Here is an 18,531-nt window from a genome sequence, read left to right as displayed (position 1 = left end):
TTCGTTATATGCTAAATAATCAATCTGATATAACAAATAGTTTCTCAGCTTTCTAACAAGTAAACAGTAAATTACTTTGTTAAACTCAAATGATAATGATACAACTATTTCACTGTACATTAGAAAATGAAAGTTTTTAAATAGGGGATTTAATTTGTTGGTCCTGTCATAGGATAGGACATAATCACTGGAGCATAGGGAACAAAACCTAACCAAATTCAATAATGTCTTAAGATATATCATCTGTCTTATTATTATTTAATTAATTATTAAGCACACCTCTATTTTCACAACTGCCACACAAATCCAAACTATCATGGCTCATCCTACCATAGACTCCTACAGCATACCAGAATCACTCTTTTTTTTTTTTTAAAGATTTTATTTATTCACTTGACAGGCAGAGATCACAAGCAGGCAGAGAGGCAGGCAGAGAGAGAGGAGGAAGCAGGCTCCCCGCAGAGCAGAGAGCCCAATGCGGGGATCGATCCCAGGACCCTGAGATCATGACCTGAGCCAAAGGCAGAGGCTTTAACCCACTGAGCCACCCAGGCGCCCCCAGAATCACTCTTATCTTCATTTCAATGTATTCTCTCTATTCTGTTGCCAGAATTATAGAGTATCCTTCAAAAGCAAAATTCACACGTCATCCCTTAGCTTTTAAATCTTTTAATGGTTTTCTATTGGTCTAGAACAGATCCTATATGACACTGAATGATCTGGCCTCTGTCCATTTCCCCAGTCCTATATGGTGATACTTTCTGTTCTCTGTGCTCTAGCCAAAAATTGGCTTTATTTCAACTCCCTTCTACCTGAAGACCTTTGATGTGCTTTTCCCTCTTCCGGTAAGGACCTTCTAACTCTCTCACATATCTAATTTATCAAATATTTATTGATATCCTACCATATCCAGACAGAAAAGAAAAAAATATCAGATACTGATAAATGCTATGATGAAAATAAAGTGAGGTGATAGAATAAGAGAAAGACTGCAAGGCTACCCTAGAATGTTTGATCAGGGAAGGCCTTGTCAAGGAGGTAACATTTAGGCTGAGACCCAGGTGATTTATAATTGAACTTCCTTAGGAAACCTCTCTGACCCTATTTTGACCAGGGTCAAGTAGTTTTAGACCAGGTTTGGTCACCCTATTAGAAACTTGCATTGTATTTTGCACTTCTTTTCTACTGACCATTTATTTTAATTAATTTTTGTGTGGCTTTTCTTGTTATTTTTATTTTTTTTCTTAAAACGCTATAAATCCCAGGATGACGGGAACTCTCTAATTTACTATTTATTCCTAATATCTAACTCAGTTGCTGGCACACAGTAGATGCTCAGTAAGTATTTGCTGAGTGGAAGAACTTTACACAACACTAAGACCCCAATAAACAAACTGTTAATACAGAAAAGATAAATATCAAAACTAAATGGATTTGACTATTACAAGGACTAAAAATAAACATACTCTGTTCTAAATTTTTTTAGTAAAATTCACTGAAAACAGATGACCCATGAATCAACCCATGGGTAGAGTACCACTAAACAAAATTCTAAATTAAGGTACTTGTTAAGACAGAATTTTACACAGATCTATAAAGCCAGTGGCTATGACACAAACTTTGAAATTGTGATTTTGAGAGATACAGACCTGTGCTGTCTCATATGCAGTTAGCCCCGTGTGGCTATTAAGCATCTGAAATGTGGCTAGTACAAATTGAGATGTTATGTAAATATAAAATACACACTAGATTTCAAAGATTTTGTATTTTAAAAACAGAAAATAGTTAATAATTTTCATATTAGTTACATGCTGAAATGCTACTATTTTGGATATACTGGGTTAAATAAAATATATTTTTAAAATTAATTTTACCTATTGTGCTTTACTTTTTCTGTTGCAGCCACTAGAAAAATTATTTATTACATATGTGGCTCATACTGTATTTCTACTGAAGCATACACACAGATGAACATTTACTAATTAAGAATCAAGCAAATAGTATATATTTTTCTACACATAATTAACAGAAACTTCTATCAGGGAATAGGGAAAGGCAGAAGGGGATAAAAATTGGTTAAGCAAATTAAAAAAAGAATCTAAAACTCCATTAACATAGTGTTAGCAAAGAGAATTGGGAGGTATATGGAAATCCTCCCAAAATTAAACAGATCTTTAGAAAATCTGACATAGGAGTCAAATAAGGCTGATATCATGGTATACTACAACGTGAATTGAGTCAGGAGAGCTGGATTCTAGTCCTTATCACTTACCTGCTTTGTAAATTGCATGGCAATCATTTGGCCCTGTCCTAAAATATTTAGGAACTGATAATTGAAGCAGATAGGAAATAAGGCTTTTAAGTGGTATTTAACCTGAAGTGTGCATGATAAACCAATAAACAACCCCACTTACGTGACTTCTGTTATTAATCCTATCTTACTACAACAAATACATTTTTAGAAGAGGAAAAACCACCTTTTCTCTTACTTTTTCCCCTTACCTCTATGTCTTGCATAAATGAATCCCTGAAAGTAGAACATAAAGGAGGCTCTTGTCAAAATAAAGTTAGCTCTACCCCTAAAACAATAATAACAAAAATCCCAACTAATGCTAAAAACAAAATAACTTACATATCCTTAAATGCATTTTACAAAATAATTACCAGACTTCAAAAGGATCTTGAAATGTTTTCATATCTGCTTTTAGCAGCTATACCATGTGCCATCCTTATTTTGTAGATACGTCAACAAAGGTAACTGAAATATTTACTTCTCCAAGGGTAAGTAAGTCATAGAAAGTAAACTAAAATTTAAATTTCCTGTCTTCTGGAATAATGTCCTTTTTGATCAGTTTAATTATTCCAAAAATACTTACAGATAAAGTATGAAGAAGTTGCCCTGTGATAGAATTCCATACTTTCAAAAGGAAATTGTTCACTGCAGTAATAACTGTGGTGTCATAGCGATCCCAGGCCACCATAGTCACCTTAAGTTTAGTGACCTTGTCTTCTCCAGATGGCACATTATTCCTAAATAAAATAATTTGCAGTATTCACACACTGTAAATTACTGACAACAGTATATCTAAAATAGCAAATTATGGGGAAAAAAAAAAACCTCTCCAGTAGCTTACAAATTTTTAGATAAAAAATTCCTAAACTATGCTTTTAAGTACTCACAAAATAAAATAATAAAAAGTACCTAAGTAGGGCAAAACCTATAAGCTTATGTTAGGAAGAGAGAAGACACAAAATGACAAAAAAATGTTGTTAGTTACACAAGAACAAAAAAAGTGAAACTATAAAAAAATCTATAATCCCTTGAAAAATAAAATATAAGGTCATGTTGGCTACCAGAAAATATGAAGAAAACTTAAAATGGACACTTGATTCCCTTAAGTAATACATTTTGAAACTAACAGATCTTGTAAAAGAGCAGCAAGAAATTCATTAACTTTTAATTTAGTTGAACATGGTAAGAATAGCTGGCTAGGACTACAATGTCAGTTCCATATTGTTATTAATGGGAAGATAATGGATTCCAGAGCCTTACCCTATAGAAACTGTAATGCCTAAAGATGTAATCATGTATCTTCCAATCAACAGGGAAGAGGATGAAACAAATGCTGATTAAGTGTACTTATACTATTGAGTAGGAATGCTAACAATATGTAACATTATAAAGGTAACCCCAGTAAGACAGATAAATAGTTAAGTTTATGATGACATTTGGACAACCCTCAAAGTAGAAAGTAGTATAGACAGATATTAAAAACGACCTACAGAAAACTAAGGCAGAAATAACTCTGTGGGCATTAGCAGAGTAGAGCTCTTTGGTTCACAAGAGATCAGAATTTTGAATGACTATTAATGTTTCTATCATACAGTCTATCAACAGCAAAAGGCAATTTACTTAGAGACTAAATACAGGTGTATACTTCAAGTCTACCAAAGAACTAAAAACTGTTTATGAATCCATATAATGAAATATAATTCAGTAAATCAAAAGATAGTATACCATATGAGAACCACTGAAATATCTAACAGCCAATCTTACCCAGTCATTTTAGTAGCCATATCTAGCACTATACTCTTCCATTCTTGTTGCTGATATTGCCAAATTCTTGCTGTTCCATCTCTACTTCCACTAACAAATCTTAAACTGCAGAGAAACAGTGAAAATACCCTTATTACTTTTTTCCAAATTAGAAATCACCTTTTTTTAATTATGAAATTAATACGTTCATCCCCATACACTACTGGGAGGAATGAAAATTATACACTTTGGAACACAGTTTTGCAGTTCCTCAAAATGATAAAGAGAGTCACCATATAACTCAACAATTCTACTCCCAGGTATAAATCCATGAGAAACCAAACATTAAGTCTACATAAAAACTTGTATAAGAATATTCATGGTATTATTCATCACAAGCCAAAAAGTTATAACAATCCAATGTCCATCAACTAATAAAGGGATGAACAAATTGTGGCATCCATACAATCAAATATTATTCAGCAATAAAGAGAAATGAAATAATGATAAATGCTGCAACAGGACTGAATCTTAAAAACAGTACATTAACTGATAGAAATCAGTCACAAAAAATACATTGTATAATTCAATTTATTTAAAATCTCCAGAAGAGGCAAATCTATAAAGATAAAAACTGGATTAAAGGCTGCCCAGAGTTAAGGGTGGGCAGGTAAAGATACTGGAGAGTGATAGCTGAAGGGTATGGAAATTCTTTTTTGGGGTGATAAAAATGGTCTGAAATTGTGGTAAAGGCTGCACAATCCTGTGAATATATCAGAAAACACTGAAGTTATGTTATTTGCATTATATCTCAATAAAACTTACAAAAATACATTCATTCACCCATAATTCTATCACTGTTTATACTTTCATTTCTTTTCCACCAAACTTAATTAAAAACATACATAAACACTTATCTATTTTCCCCTACAGGAAACAGAATTATACTACATATAATGTTTTATGTTTTCCCCAAAGGTTATTTTATAGATATATCTCTAGGTTTATAGAAAGCTACTGTCACTTTTAATAAGTACTCAGCTATATGGATGCATAAAAATTTAATAACTCCCTAATGAAAATATTTATACTATTTCTATTCTTCACCATTAAAATAATGTTGTGATGAATATCTCTAGATGTATCTTTGTACAACCTTATACATATCTTTGCTGAGTCAAATGGTCAGCACATTTTTAAAGTTTTTGATGAGTTATTTGCCTCAAATGTTTTTTTTTTTAACATTTTACTATCTCTTAAAAGTTGTGGGAGAGTGAGTGCTCGCTTTTCCTAAACCCTTGGCAATACTAGGTGCTAAAATACTTTAATATCTTGTTATTCTGAAAGAAAAAAAATGTTACTTTTATTCTAAACTGCATCTTTATTAGTAAAATTGGACATCCTTTGTTTATTGTCCACATAACTAATGTAAGATAAAATAATGTTTTTCCTTTAGGGAAAAGGCAAAGAATTAAAAAACTTCAGATTCCTCTAGCATGAAAGAATCATAGCTGTACAAACCTTCAAGTGTATACCTCAGTATAGTGCAATAAATCAACCTCAAAAAATTATCTGAAGGTTTTCTCATTCCTAATATAAACTTCACTCTATGTGGACCATCATTATTTACTCTTGCATTTAATAAAGATGAACAAATTCATCATAGCAATCACCCACTGTCTGAAAAATATTTAAGAATAAAACATGGTCAAAAAATTTAAAAAAATAAATTTAATTAACATAAAACATGGTCACCCACATAAAGTTCTTATAGAAATATATGGTTACACATTTATGTCAAGTGGTTACATTTTAAAATCTATTCTAGGTTAATTTTTAGACCAGGACAAAAAGATTATCAACCTTTTGGGATCAAACATTTGAGAGGGTGTACAAATACCTGTACATAATTTCTGAGTTTACAGATACAGGAAATACATATCATATGAGTAAGAGAGACAATAAGTAAAACAGATGTTCAAAGGAAGACAATATGGATAAAATCTGGAGCAGTCAGAAAAGGGTTCAGGTCGAACATGGGAAGACAGGACTCAGAAGAGAAAGGGACTCGAGGGAGAAGAAAAGTAGAGTAAAGGAAAGCAGAAGGGAGAGGGAGACTGTAGGAGGGAAAGAGAAGTGAGGGGGAGTAGGGGGTGATATTTCTGGTTAAGAATGGTGTGAGGTAAAGTATAAGCAAATCAATGAACAGGAGAAAAAATACAGATATATGGATTTAACAAGAGCAATGATTAAGTCAATTAGGTTAAATGTAATGATTTATATGGGAGATAGTAAATGAGAAAAGAATGTAGGTCTAAGGTAAGTTATAAAAAGTTTTGAATTCATAAGACATTTGAATTCTATTCTATAGACAAAGAGGAAACACTAAAGATTTCTGAAGAAAACTGGAGGTAATGGGTTAAATAAGGGAATCCTTGGCCAAGGTGAGTGATAATAGGAATGGAAAAAAACAAAATAAACAAAAAAGAAATCACTCAGAAAGGAAGAACTGATAAAGTATGGCTACTACTTGGATAGGAGTTTAAAAAGAACAGGGTAAGGATGTCATCAAAAATAGACAAGGGCTTTCAGCTTAAGAAACTGAACAGAAATAAAGTACTACAGTAGAGGGAGCTACTTCTGAAAGAATAGAGGTAAAATATGTCAAACATCTGTATACACAGATATGTACTACATAGTTACCTGTCTCCATTGTTACAGAACTGAACAGCAACAACTTTGTCCTAAGACATAAAACAACAGATTTTTGGTTAGAGTTAATTTATTTGTAAAATAAATAAAGTACTCTTCCCTTCAAATTCACATGCAAAAGCATCATGAAGTAGACTTTTTAATGCTATAATTTTCTCAGAAAAAACCTCCAGCTTTCTTAAAAAAAATTAATGAAGGTTGAAACAATGCATTGACTGAGGAGGAATACTTATTAGCAGTAATTTGAGACAAACCAGAATAAGCAAACCTGTTTCTAAATCATAATCTCAAGAGACAGTTTTGAATAGATATTGGTTTTTATGTCCCCCATAATAGGAGCACACTAACCTACAATGTGACCTTAAAGTAAGACTTAATAGAAGTTGAACTAATTTTCCCACTTATTTTTTTTTAATTTCAGAAAATAAATCAATCATTTCCTGTTTCTCAGACGGATTCTTTATTTTACAAAGGATTCATCTGTCTTTAGGTACAATATTTCAGATACTTCTCTTTGAATCTTCTTTTATAATGACTAAACTAGTAAATTTTACAAATATAATGTGTATTATAGTGATGAAAAGATTAAAGTATAAGGCAGAATATGCATTTTTCTTCTCTTTATTCCTTGGTAATAAAGCTAAAATGCACCCTCAAATGTTGTACATATTTTCACAAAACACTCAGTTACTGAACTGCATTTGAATTTTTAATAAAAGCTCAGACATTAAATATCTTTATATTTATTTTTCATTTTTAAAAATTAAACTGTCTTCATATGTTCAGAGGTATATATACACTGTTCCATGACTTCACTATAGTATTTATCTGACAGATTCTGTATTCTCACTGCCAATTGCAATAACTGGTTTTAGATGTTCTGAAAGTACATCTTATTTTCAGTGACTAACAGTAGCCACTGACTTCAACAGGGAGTATTCAGGCTTTCTGACTTTGTCGTAGCAGCACCCTGGCAAAAAAATGCACAAAACTCTACTAATCAATTTTTCTTCATCTTTCCCCCAACTCAATTCTTGCCCATTGTTTCTACTACCACCTTTTCACTCAGCTCTCAATAAACTTGACTGCACTTGTATACATACCCTGCTTGGGTGGTAATTGTAAAGATGCCTCCTTTGCATACTCTAGTACAAATGGATTTCTCCCAATGGATAGTCTCAGATTGAGATCTTTATATATTTCCTAAGTTTTTCTCTTTCACAATTTAAATAATACTCCAGGATTTTAGTATCTAGGAATAAGTAACAGCAAGGTGAGATCTCAGCTTGGTTCAGTAATGGTTTATAAGTAACTGTTCAGTTATGTTTATGGGATAGGACAAAACCAGGAGATTGTTTCCAAAAGCTCAAGAAGGTTTCTAACAGGTCTCTTTTACTACAAATTTCAGGAACATGACTGATTTTGTAACTCACAAAGTATCTTTTTCTAATAGTGATGATTCAGGGAAACTGTATTTTGTTGATGTGCACTAATGCTATCACAAATGAGAGGTCAATAGTACTGAAAACAGTAATCTTAATTAAGACTTGCAAAGCTGAGTGCTTTCAACTGCTGACTATACAGCTTTGACAATAAGGTATATGAGGTGTACAGTGAGCTGAAAAACAAGTACTCCTATATTCCACAGTGAATAATTAGAGAAAAAGGTAAGGAAAGGAAGAGAAAGAGATGAAAGGTACACAGAGATATGAAAACAAACATTACTGGCGCCAAGCTTCCTAAATAAAGTGGAAATAGCTTTGAGGAAAAGGTCCAGACACCAATGGCTAGTCACCAATGGCTGTCACCCAGGCATAAAGCTGTTCCCTGCTGTTGTTGATAACTAAGTAGGATTAGATTTCAGAAGTCTGTGATGGCATTCTGAAAATAATCAAACTAAAATCAACAAGCTAAATTAGTATTTTTTTCCTCAAGATATACTTAATAAGTCTTTTATTATTTGAGGTAAAATGGGCATACAGCATTATATAAGTTTCAGCTGTAAATATTATAATTTGATATTTGCATATACTACAAAGTAATCACCACTGTTAGTTACCATCCACCACCATACAAATAAGCTCTCTCACCCATCCCCCAACATACTTTCTCCTCTGGTAATCATGGATCTGTGTATCTATGAGTTTCTTTTTGTTGATTTGGTTTGTCCATTTGTTTTGTTATTTTAGAAGCCACATATAGTAAAATCATGTTATTTGCCTTTTTCTATCAGATTTTTCACTTAGCATAATACCCTCAAGATCCATCCATATTGTCACAAATGGCAAGATTTCCTTATGTGTGGCTAAGTAGCATTCCAGTGTGTGTGTGTATGTGTACCACATCTTTATCCATTCATCCATGGATGGACACTTAGGTTGTTTCCATATTCTGGCTACTATAAATACTGCTGCAATGAACATAGGGGTGCATATATCTACTTGAATCAGTGTTTTTCTATTCATCAATAAATACTCAGAAGTGGAATATCTGGATCCTACAGTCATTCTATTTTTAATTTTTTGACAAATCTCCATACTGCTTTCCATAGTGGCTACACCAATTTACATTTACATTCCCACCAATAACATATAAGAGTATCTTTTTCTTCACATATTCTCCAATACTTGTTACTTCTTGCCTTTTTGATAATAGCCATTCTAATAGGTATGAGATGATATCACATTGTGTTTTTTTTAAAGATTTTATGTATTTATTTGACACAGAGAGAGAGAGAGAGAGAGAGAGAGATCACAAGTAGGCAGAGAGGCAAGGAGGGGAAGTAGGCTCCCTGCTGAGCAGAGAGCCCGATGCAGGGCTTGATCCCAGGACCCTGAGATCATGACCTGAGCCAAAGGCAGAGGCTCAACCCACTGAGCCACCCAGGCGCCCCGTACATTGTGGTTTTCATTTCACTGATAATTAGTGATATGGAACATGTTTTCATGTGCCTATTAGCCATCATTATATCTTCTTTAGAAAAAAATAGTCTATTTAGTTCCTCTGCCCATTTTATAATTGGGTTGTTTTTTGTTGTTGAGTTATATATGAGTCCTTTATATATTTTGGATATTAACCCCTTAATAGATAAATTATTTACAAATATTGTTTCCCATTTACTAGGTTGCCTTTTTGTTTTATTGATGTTTTCCTTCACTGTGCACTAGCTTTTTACTAAGAAGTAGCCCCATTTGTTCATTTTTGCTTTTGTATCCCTTGCACTTAGAGCCAGAATTTTTTAAAAATCACTAAGACCAACGTCAAGGACCTTACCAGTGCTGGAGAGGGTCATGAAAAAGATATGACAACCAGGTTACCTGTGAGCTGGACCCCAGGCAATCACCGGCTCCTTACCCTCTTCCCTATCCTAGGATATACATTCCACTTGCCTTTCCTGCTCCCAGAGGCTGCTCTAAGGACACAGCCTTGAGACGATGATGTGATATTGAGAACACCTGCACAGTATACCTGAATGAACCCAGTTAAGGCTTCTTTATAAACTTTTAAGATTTGGTGGGTAGGTTGGGGGCACCTGGGTGGCTCAGTCAGTTAAGCGGCTGCCATCTGCTTGGGTCATGATCCTGGTCCTGGAATCGAGTCCCACATAAGGCTCCCTGCTTGGCGGGAAGCCTGCTTCTCCCTCTCCTCCCTGCTCATGCTCGCTCTATCTCTGTCTGTCTCTCTCTCAAGTAACTAATAAATAAAATAAAAAAAAAAAGATTTGGTGGGCAGGCACAAAGATCCATTCATCCTGCTGCCACCCAAAACAAACTTCATGTTTAAATTCCCTTTGCTAATTAAAACTACCACCTACCAACCCAGAGTGGACTACCTCTTTCTTTGGTCTTTCCTTGCCCTCTGAGTATAGGGGTCAGTTTCAGATTATAGCTAAGAAGCTCCCAAGAGGTCTCTAAAGACAATTGGCAAGCCAGCACAGAGACCAAAGAAATAGGCTTTGGGAATGAGGCATCCACAGGAAAAACCCCAAATTAGCCATCAAATTCCCTGTAAGGAAATGTGGCCTGTATTTTGATGCCTATGGACTACTACATGAATATGTGGACACCCAGAAAATGCCAGCCAATCTAAGGTAAACTTGAAGGAAATGCACATACCACATTGGGACAGAGAAGGGAAACATGGTTGCTATAGTGGGCTTCTGCTGTGGGTAGTTCAGCTGGCCAGTGATGCCCAACTAGAGGCTGAAGAAAGTTAGAACTGAGTTTAGAAAAGGAGAAGTGAGGGGCATCTGAGTGGCTCAGTGGGTTAAAGTCTCTGCCTTTGGCTCAGATCATGATCTCAGGGTCCTGGGATTGAGCCCCACATTGGGCTCTCTGCTCAGCAGGGGGCCTGCTTCCTCCTCTCTCTCTGCCTCTCTGCCTACTTGTGATCTCTCTCCCTCTGTCAAATAAATAAAATCTTTAAAACAAAAAAAAAAAAAAGAGAAGTGAGTTGGGGAAAATTGGAGGGGGAGACAAACCATGAGAGACTGTGGACACTGAGAAACAAACAGGGTTTTGGAGGGGAGGGGGCTGGGGGGTTCGGTGAGCCTGGTAGCGGGTATTACGGAGGGCATGTGTTGCATGGAGCACTGGGTGTGGTGCATAAACAATGAATCCTGGAACACTGAAAAGAAATAAAATGGAAAAAAAAAGGGTATGTGACTGTCCACTACTCTGCTAGCTCTGGGGCTGGCAGACAAGATGGAAGAGGAAAGCAATAAATTGGAGACCTTAGTGTCCTGTTTTACAAAGCAAAGAGGGTACAATGTATTAAGATATGAGAACTTAGAAGAAAGCCTGACTAGGATGCTATGGTAATTGATGAGGAAACAGACAAAATGCCCCATACCTCCTGACCCCTACTTTTAAATAGCAATTACCCCAAAACTCCTAGGAGAAAACTTACATCTTTCTCTGTCCCCTTAAGTTTATAAATCTTATCATGTCTTTGAAATATAAATACCTCTGGAGATAACAAAAACATTGCCAGAAAAAAAGGGAGGGGCTTTTAAAAATACAGCTATAGTTCTCTTGTTCATTGCATAATAATGAACCCTCATCAAATCAAATGACCATTTTTAGTCTTCTGTCATTTGCAGTTACTGTTTTGCTCTGATGCTTTGCAAAAAGTGTCCCTACAACAGTGCTTCATCTTTAAGAACACTCATGGAAAAGAATTTAATAGGTTTCTGATAACTAAGATTAAATTGCTTTCATGTTGGAGAGATAATAATGAACTTTACAAGTGCTTCCCTAAAATTATGTGTACAAGTGCCACGATATGTCATACAATGGTAGCTGGGGACCTATCCCTATTCTCCTTCCCCACATCAGCAAAATGGGCCCAATACACTGATAATACAATGTTAACATGTAAAGATTTTACCTCTGCTGCAGGACACCTGCAGGCTTTGCTCAGGAACATCTGTGAGGAAGAAGATGGGCAATGAACCCAAAGAAAATTCAATGCCTACACACTGCTAGAAGTTTTAAGGTATGATCTGGTCAGCTAAGAGTCATAAAGCTGTAACTGAAAAGGTACAAGGCTATCCAACTTCTAAGAATGGGAAAGAGGTGCAGTCCTTTATAGGGATTTTGGGGTTTGGGAAGACTTTTCTTTTCTTTCTTTTTTTTTAAGATTTTATTTATTTATTTGACAGAGAGAGATCACAAGTAAGCAGAGAGGCAGGCAGAGAGAGAGAGAGGAGGAAGCAGGCTCCCTGCTGAGCAGAGAGCTCGATGCGGGACTCGATCCCAGGACCCTGAGATCATGACCTGAGCCGAAGGCAGTGGCCCAACCCACTGAGCCACCCAGGCGCCCTGGGAAGACTTTTAATGTCTACCTGGCATAGTACTCCCATTCCTTATGCTGCCTGGTAAAAAAGGACACATATAAGACTGGGAGCAATAGCAGCATGTTGCCTTTGAGAAGGCAAAAATATTAATAAAACAGATTAAAGCTCTGGGCATCTCTTAAGTATTGCTACTTTTTAATTTGATGTGTCTATGACTCCAAAAGATATGGGTCAGACACTATGGCAGAGATAACAAAAGGGGAGAATGCCCCTGGAATTTTGGTTCCAGCTCTGGAAGGGGGCAAAACCTCAATATACCGCCAAAGAACAACAGTGCCTAGCAATGTACACAGTGCTCCTCCAGGTAAAACGTCTCACACAGCAGCCAGTATAGCCACTAGTATACTGAGCTTATAGTGGTCTGGCTACTGATCACTCAGGAGCTATTGCCATTAACCCTTTGTACTGATAATTAGACTATTTTGAGGGATTAAATTTATGGCTTGAACAATGGAAAGCTCATCATTAAAAAGTCTCTGTGGGGTCAAGACACATATATATATAATATGACATTCGGGTCCATCTTCAAGAGTCTGAAGTGATTCTCAATGTTTTTCATGTCCCAGTTCTTAAGACACTGACACCCCTCTAGCAATCAGGAAGTCGGTGCCCTAGCTGCCCGTCAGTAGTTTAGGCAGATTGGGTGCATATAAAGAGTGGCTCCCACAATGCCCAAGTAGGATGGCATATTGCCAAAGATGCCAGGCCGCCCTCATAGTACACTGACTTGATTAAAGTAATAACAGCATGCCGTGTGTCCTAAATAACACCAAAGGCAACTGCCAAAAGAATCAGGCCATCCACCGGAATTCCTAACTTGTGAGAAATTGGCAAATTGATTATATTGGCCTCCTCTAAGTGAGGGTTCTAAATATGCCTTGGTTTATGCAGATATTGCATCTGGTCTAACCCACACTTTTCCCTGCCACCCTACAAACCAGGCTGTCATCATTAGGGGATTAAGGAACTGAGTACCATGTATGTAAACCCCATCAAACACATAATTATCAGAGGTCAAATTTGAAAGGCCTGGATGTGCAAGAATGAATAATAAAATGTGACATTAAACAAAGGCTCCATCTCCCCTACAACCACAAGCAGCAGGATTGGTAGAAAGGAAAATGGGTATTAAAACAGTCCATTAAATACATTAAAGCAAATACTTTGCTTTGTTAAGTATTGCAAATACTTTGGCAAAGTTACCTCGGCCAACTGGACAAAAAGTACTGTCCGAGGTTTTAATATATTTAAATGACCAAACAATAGGGCCTATTGCCCCATATGCCAGACAAGGGATCCCTGCTCAGAGATCCAATACTGTAAAGAGATAGAAGTTTCTGGAAACAACCAAAGCCCAAAATCTCACAGTGGATCAAAACACTATGTTGTGGAAATCACACCCCTCATTCTTGAAAAAGGAATTACCTACTAAAATTTACAATGCAATACCACACTGAGACAGGTGAGTTTCTTCACACCCTTAGGTGAAGAACCACTCAATCTCCACTAAGATCTTCCTGTCCTGCTGCATGCTGGAACTGTTAAAACGCACTATATCTGAAGCATGTACCATGGAAAGAACAGAGAAAATGGGGGTCATGGTAATGGCATATCCTGTCCCCAGTTCATGTCTTCACAACTGACAGTGCTGCTTCCCCTGGACAACATGTATGGTATGTACAACCAGGACAAGTTTCTAAAGGTGCTAACCTCCCTTTCCTCAAAGTCAGGGGAAATGTTTGGTTTTTCCACTGGTAAGACCATTTTGCCATGGTCTTTGTCCCCTCCATTGGCGTAGATTTAGAAGACATTAATAGCAAACGTGAAGCCCTTAATAGATTCACTCAGCAAGCACTGAATGATAGCAATAAAACCTGTCCTTAATGAATACTGAAATGTCTCTGGTAAGCTGTACTTACTTATTACTTATAAAGCTGTACTCCAAAATAAAATGGCCTTAGACATTCTTACTGACTCATAAGGAGGTACCTGTGCCATTAACCAAACAAACACAATGTGTGTTCACCCCAATGAATCTGCTAATGTGTCATCTTTATTAAATCACATGACATACAAGTGAATGCCCTAAGCAATCCAATCCTCAGCTTAGGAGACTTAATAAATCAATAGCTCAGATCAAGGGTTCTTATAAAAGAACTGTCATCGATTTTGTAATCACTGTCTTATTTAATCTGTGTTTCCTTACATGCACCTGTATTGTTGCTATGGCACTGGACTCCAATGCAGCAAAACAGTCACCAAAGGAGCCACTCCATGCCAATAAAATCTCTTTCTGTGGGGCGCCTGCATGGCTCAGTGGGTTAAAGCCTCTGCTTCAGCTCACGTCATGATCCCAGGGTCCTGGGATTGAGCCCCACATTGGGCTCTCTGCTTGGCGGGGAGCCTGCTTCCCTTCCTCTCTCTCTCTCTCTGTCTGCCTCTCTGCCTACTTGTGATCTCTGTCAAATAAATAAATAAAATCTTTAAAAAAAAAACCCACTTTGCTGAACACTTAAGGCTCATTTCACAAAGGAACACATGAGTTTATAAAAGCTGGTCATGAGGGGTGAAATATTGGGGAAGCTCATTGAAAAGATGTGATGACCAGTTGACCTGCGAGCTGGACCCCAGGCAATCAAAGGCTTGCTACCTCCTCCCTTGGAATGTGGGTTCCTCTTGCCTTTCCTGCTTCCAGAGGTTGCTCCAAGGACAAAGCCTTGAGATAATGATGTGGTGCTGAGAATACCCACACAGTATATTTAACTGGACCCAGTTAAGGTCTCTTGTTAAACTTTTAAGATTTGGTGGGCGGTCATGGGGATCCATTTGTCTTACTGCCACCCAAGACATGCCTTACATGTAAGTTCCTTTTACTTATTAAAAATATCACTTACCAACCTGGAGTGTCCTACCTCCTTGTCCTCTGAGTACAGGGGCCAGTTTCAGATTACACTCAATAAGCTCCTGAGAGGATTACAAAGTTACAACTGCATACATTTTCTTCTAGGAATTTTGATTACACGTAGGTCTTACTTTTGAGTTAATTTTGGTGTATTGTGTAAAATAGTGGTCCAGAGTTTCATTCTTTTGCATATGGCTACCCAGTTATTCCAACACTACTTACTGAAGAAACTACCATTTCTCCATTGTATATTCTTGGCTCCTTCACTGCAAACTAATTGACCATGTATGTGCAGGTTTATTTCTGGTTTCTTTATTTTCTTCCATTGATCTATTTGTCTGTTTTACAGCCAATACATTCTTGTTTTGATGACTAGAATTTTGTAGTACGTACAGTTAAAAATCAGAAAGTGTGATGCCTCCAGTTTTGTTCTCCTTTCTTAAGTTTGTTTTGGCTACTTGTGATCTTCTGTGATTTCTACAAATTCTATATCTGTTCCAGTTCTAAATATCTGTTCCAGTTCTAAAAATTGCCACTGGGATTTTGATTTTGATGGGGATTGCATGTAACCTCTAGATAACTTTGGGCAGCCAGTCTGGATATGATATTAATTCTTCTAGTTCATGAGCATGGAATATCTTTCCATTTATTTGTCTTATTCAATTTCTTTCATCAGTTCTGGCTTTCAGTGTGTAGATCTACGTTTCCTTGGTTAAATTTATTCCTAGGTATGTCATTCTTTTCTAAAGAATTTGAAATTGAAATTTGAAATTGTTTCTAGCAATTGTAAATGGGACTGTTTTCTTAGTATATATATATATTTCTTATAGTCTGTTCTCAGTGTATAGAAACACAAAAGATTTCTGCATATAGATTTTCTATCCTGCAACTTTACTAAATACATTTATGAGTTCTAATAATTTTTTTTAGTGGAACCTTTAGGGTTTTCTACATATAGAACCATGTTACTTGCAAATAGTTAGTTTTACTTCTTCCTTTCCAACCTGGATGCCTATTATCTCTTTTAGATGGCTAATTACTGTTGCTAGGAATTCCAATACTATGTTGAATAAAGTGGCAAAATGGCCATCCTTGTCTTGTTCCTGATCTTAGAGAAAAGATTTCACCTTTTCAACATTGAGTATGATGTTAGCTATGGATCTGTTATATATGACCTTTATTATATTCAGTTCCTTCTGTCACAATTGAGATTTTATCATACACAAATGTGGAATATTGTCAAATACTTTTGCTGCAACTATTGAGATGATGATATGATTTTTATCCTTAATTTTGCAATGTGGTGTTCAGGTTGATTGATTTGCAGATGTTGAATCATTCTTGCTTGTAGGAATCCCCACCTAATCATAGTATATGATCCTTTGAAAGCATTGCTGAATTCAGTTCACTAATTTTTTTGGAAGATTTTTGCATCTCTATACATCAGGGATATTGGCTTGCAATTTCCTCATTTTCAGTGTCCTTGTCTGCTTTTTTTGTTATCAGAAATTGACCTTATAAAATGAGTTTGGAAGCATCCCCTTAATTTTTAGGAAGAGTCTGGGGACAGTGATTAAATCTTTCAATGGTTAGCCTAGTCAGTGAAGCCATCTGTTTATGGACTTTTTTATGTTAGATGGGTTTTGATTACTGATTTGGTCTCCTTTCTAGGAATCAATCAGTACAGATTTTTTATTTCTTTATCATTCAGTCTTAGGAAACTGTATGTTTTGAGAACTTATCCATATCTGAGTCCAAGATGGCATAGGAGCAGGAGACAAAATTACATCTGGTCCCAGGAATTCAGCTAGATAGGTATCAAATCATTCTGAACGCCTGAGAACTCAACCAGGGACCAAAGAATAAAATTGCTGCAACTATATGAATAGAATACAACCACTTTCTGCAAGGTAAAAGATGTGGAGAAGTGAATCTGAGGTGATAAATGGGAAGACAGACATGGGGGTAAGGAACCTCTGTCATCCAGCTGCTCCCAAGTAATATGGCAGCAGAACACAAAATCAGAACTTTTAGAAGTCTGCTCCAGTGAGGGATGAGGTCAGGGTGGATCCCAGATAGGACAGTGTGGTCTCAGGATACTCAAGGTTACAGGGAGTAACCTCTGCCCGAGTGTGGCAGAGCTCCCAGGCATCGGAGTGAAAAACCCAGCTGCAAAGAATGGGCACAGAAGTGGGCTCTCAGCTCAGGATAGCCATAAACTGTGAAATGCAACATTCAGGTGACTGCTCTCTAAGAAGGTGCCCAATAAGCAACAGAACCTGTGAGACACCCTCCCTCCCCCAAGAGAAGCAGTATAGGAGCACCCAGGAGAAATCTGCAGAGTTCAGAGACTGCAAAAGGGGTGGCCTGCCTGAGACAGAAACCCTCAATCACAGGCTGTGTCAACAGGGAGTGTAGACAGAGACCAGGGAGATAGGAGTGATTCACTGTTTTGCCGAGGGCACATTGAGGAGTGCAGCCCCAAGTGATAGATTCTGAGGATAGAGATTGGGAGGCGGCCATTTTCATTCTTATCATCTGAGATTATGGGGAAAGCTTTAGGGAAAAAAAGCCAGTTACAGCGAACCAGAGAAGATAACAGCCTGGCCCCCTGGCAAGGGCTGTACAATTCTGCCTACAGCAAATACACTTGAGAATTAACGCAACAGGCCCCTCTCCCAGAAGATCAGGAAGAACATCCAGCCAAGACCAAGTTTACCAATCAAGGAGAACTGCAAAACAAAATTCCAGTTCTAGGGGAATACAGCACATAGAACTCATGGCCTTTTTCACATGATTCCTTAGCTTTTCAACCTTAACATTTTTTAATTGTTTTTCTTTTGATTTTCAACAAAATTTCTTATTTTATCAATTTGTTTTTAAAATGTTTTTAAATGTTCATTTTTACAATTATATCCTATCCCTTCATTTTACTTAATCTTATTTGTGTGTATACATAAGTTTTTCTTGATTTATAATTTCAGGAAACAGTTTCTTCTAACAGAACAAAATACACCCAAAATC

At 36.6% G+C, this 18,531-nt stretch overlaps 1 protein-coding gene across 3 annotated transcripts in view; it reads right to left on the bottom strand.

The window, feature by feature from the left end:
- The window catches only part of BRWD3 (bromodomain and WD repeat domain containing 3), a 220,690-nt gene that overhangs the window by 109,875 nt on the left and 92,284 nt on the right, over window positions 1-18,531 (bottom strand). For 2 of the 3 annotated variants that reach the window (XM_044235761.1, XM_044235763.1), the window contains exons 12-14: window positions 6,740-6,780; window positions 4,058-4,162; window positions 2,877-3,030 (exon numbers count right to left, since the gene is read on the bottom strand). In XM_044235761.1, coding sequence (XP_044091696.1) covers window positions 2,877-3,030; window positions 4,058-4,162; window positions 6,740-6,780 — 300 coding nt within the window. Of the gene's footprint in view, window positions 1-2,876; window positions 3,031-4,057; window positions 4,163-6,739; window positions 6,781-7,851; window positions 7,977-18,531 lie in introns of those variants that run through there. The other variant, XM_044235764.1, reaches the window with a different exon arrangement.

This window comes from Neovison vison, chromosome X (assembly GCF_020171115.1).
Source record: "Neovison vison isolate M4711 chromosome X, ASM_NN_V1, whole genome shotgun sequence".
NCBI classification, from domain to species: Eukaryota; Metazoa; Chordata; class Mammalia; order Carnivora; family Mustelidae; genus Neogale; species Neogale vison.
Note: the sequence above shows the minus strand (reverse complement) of the source record. Positions and strands in the feature narration are given on the sequence as shown.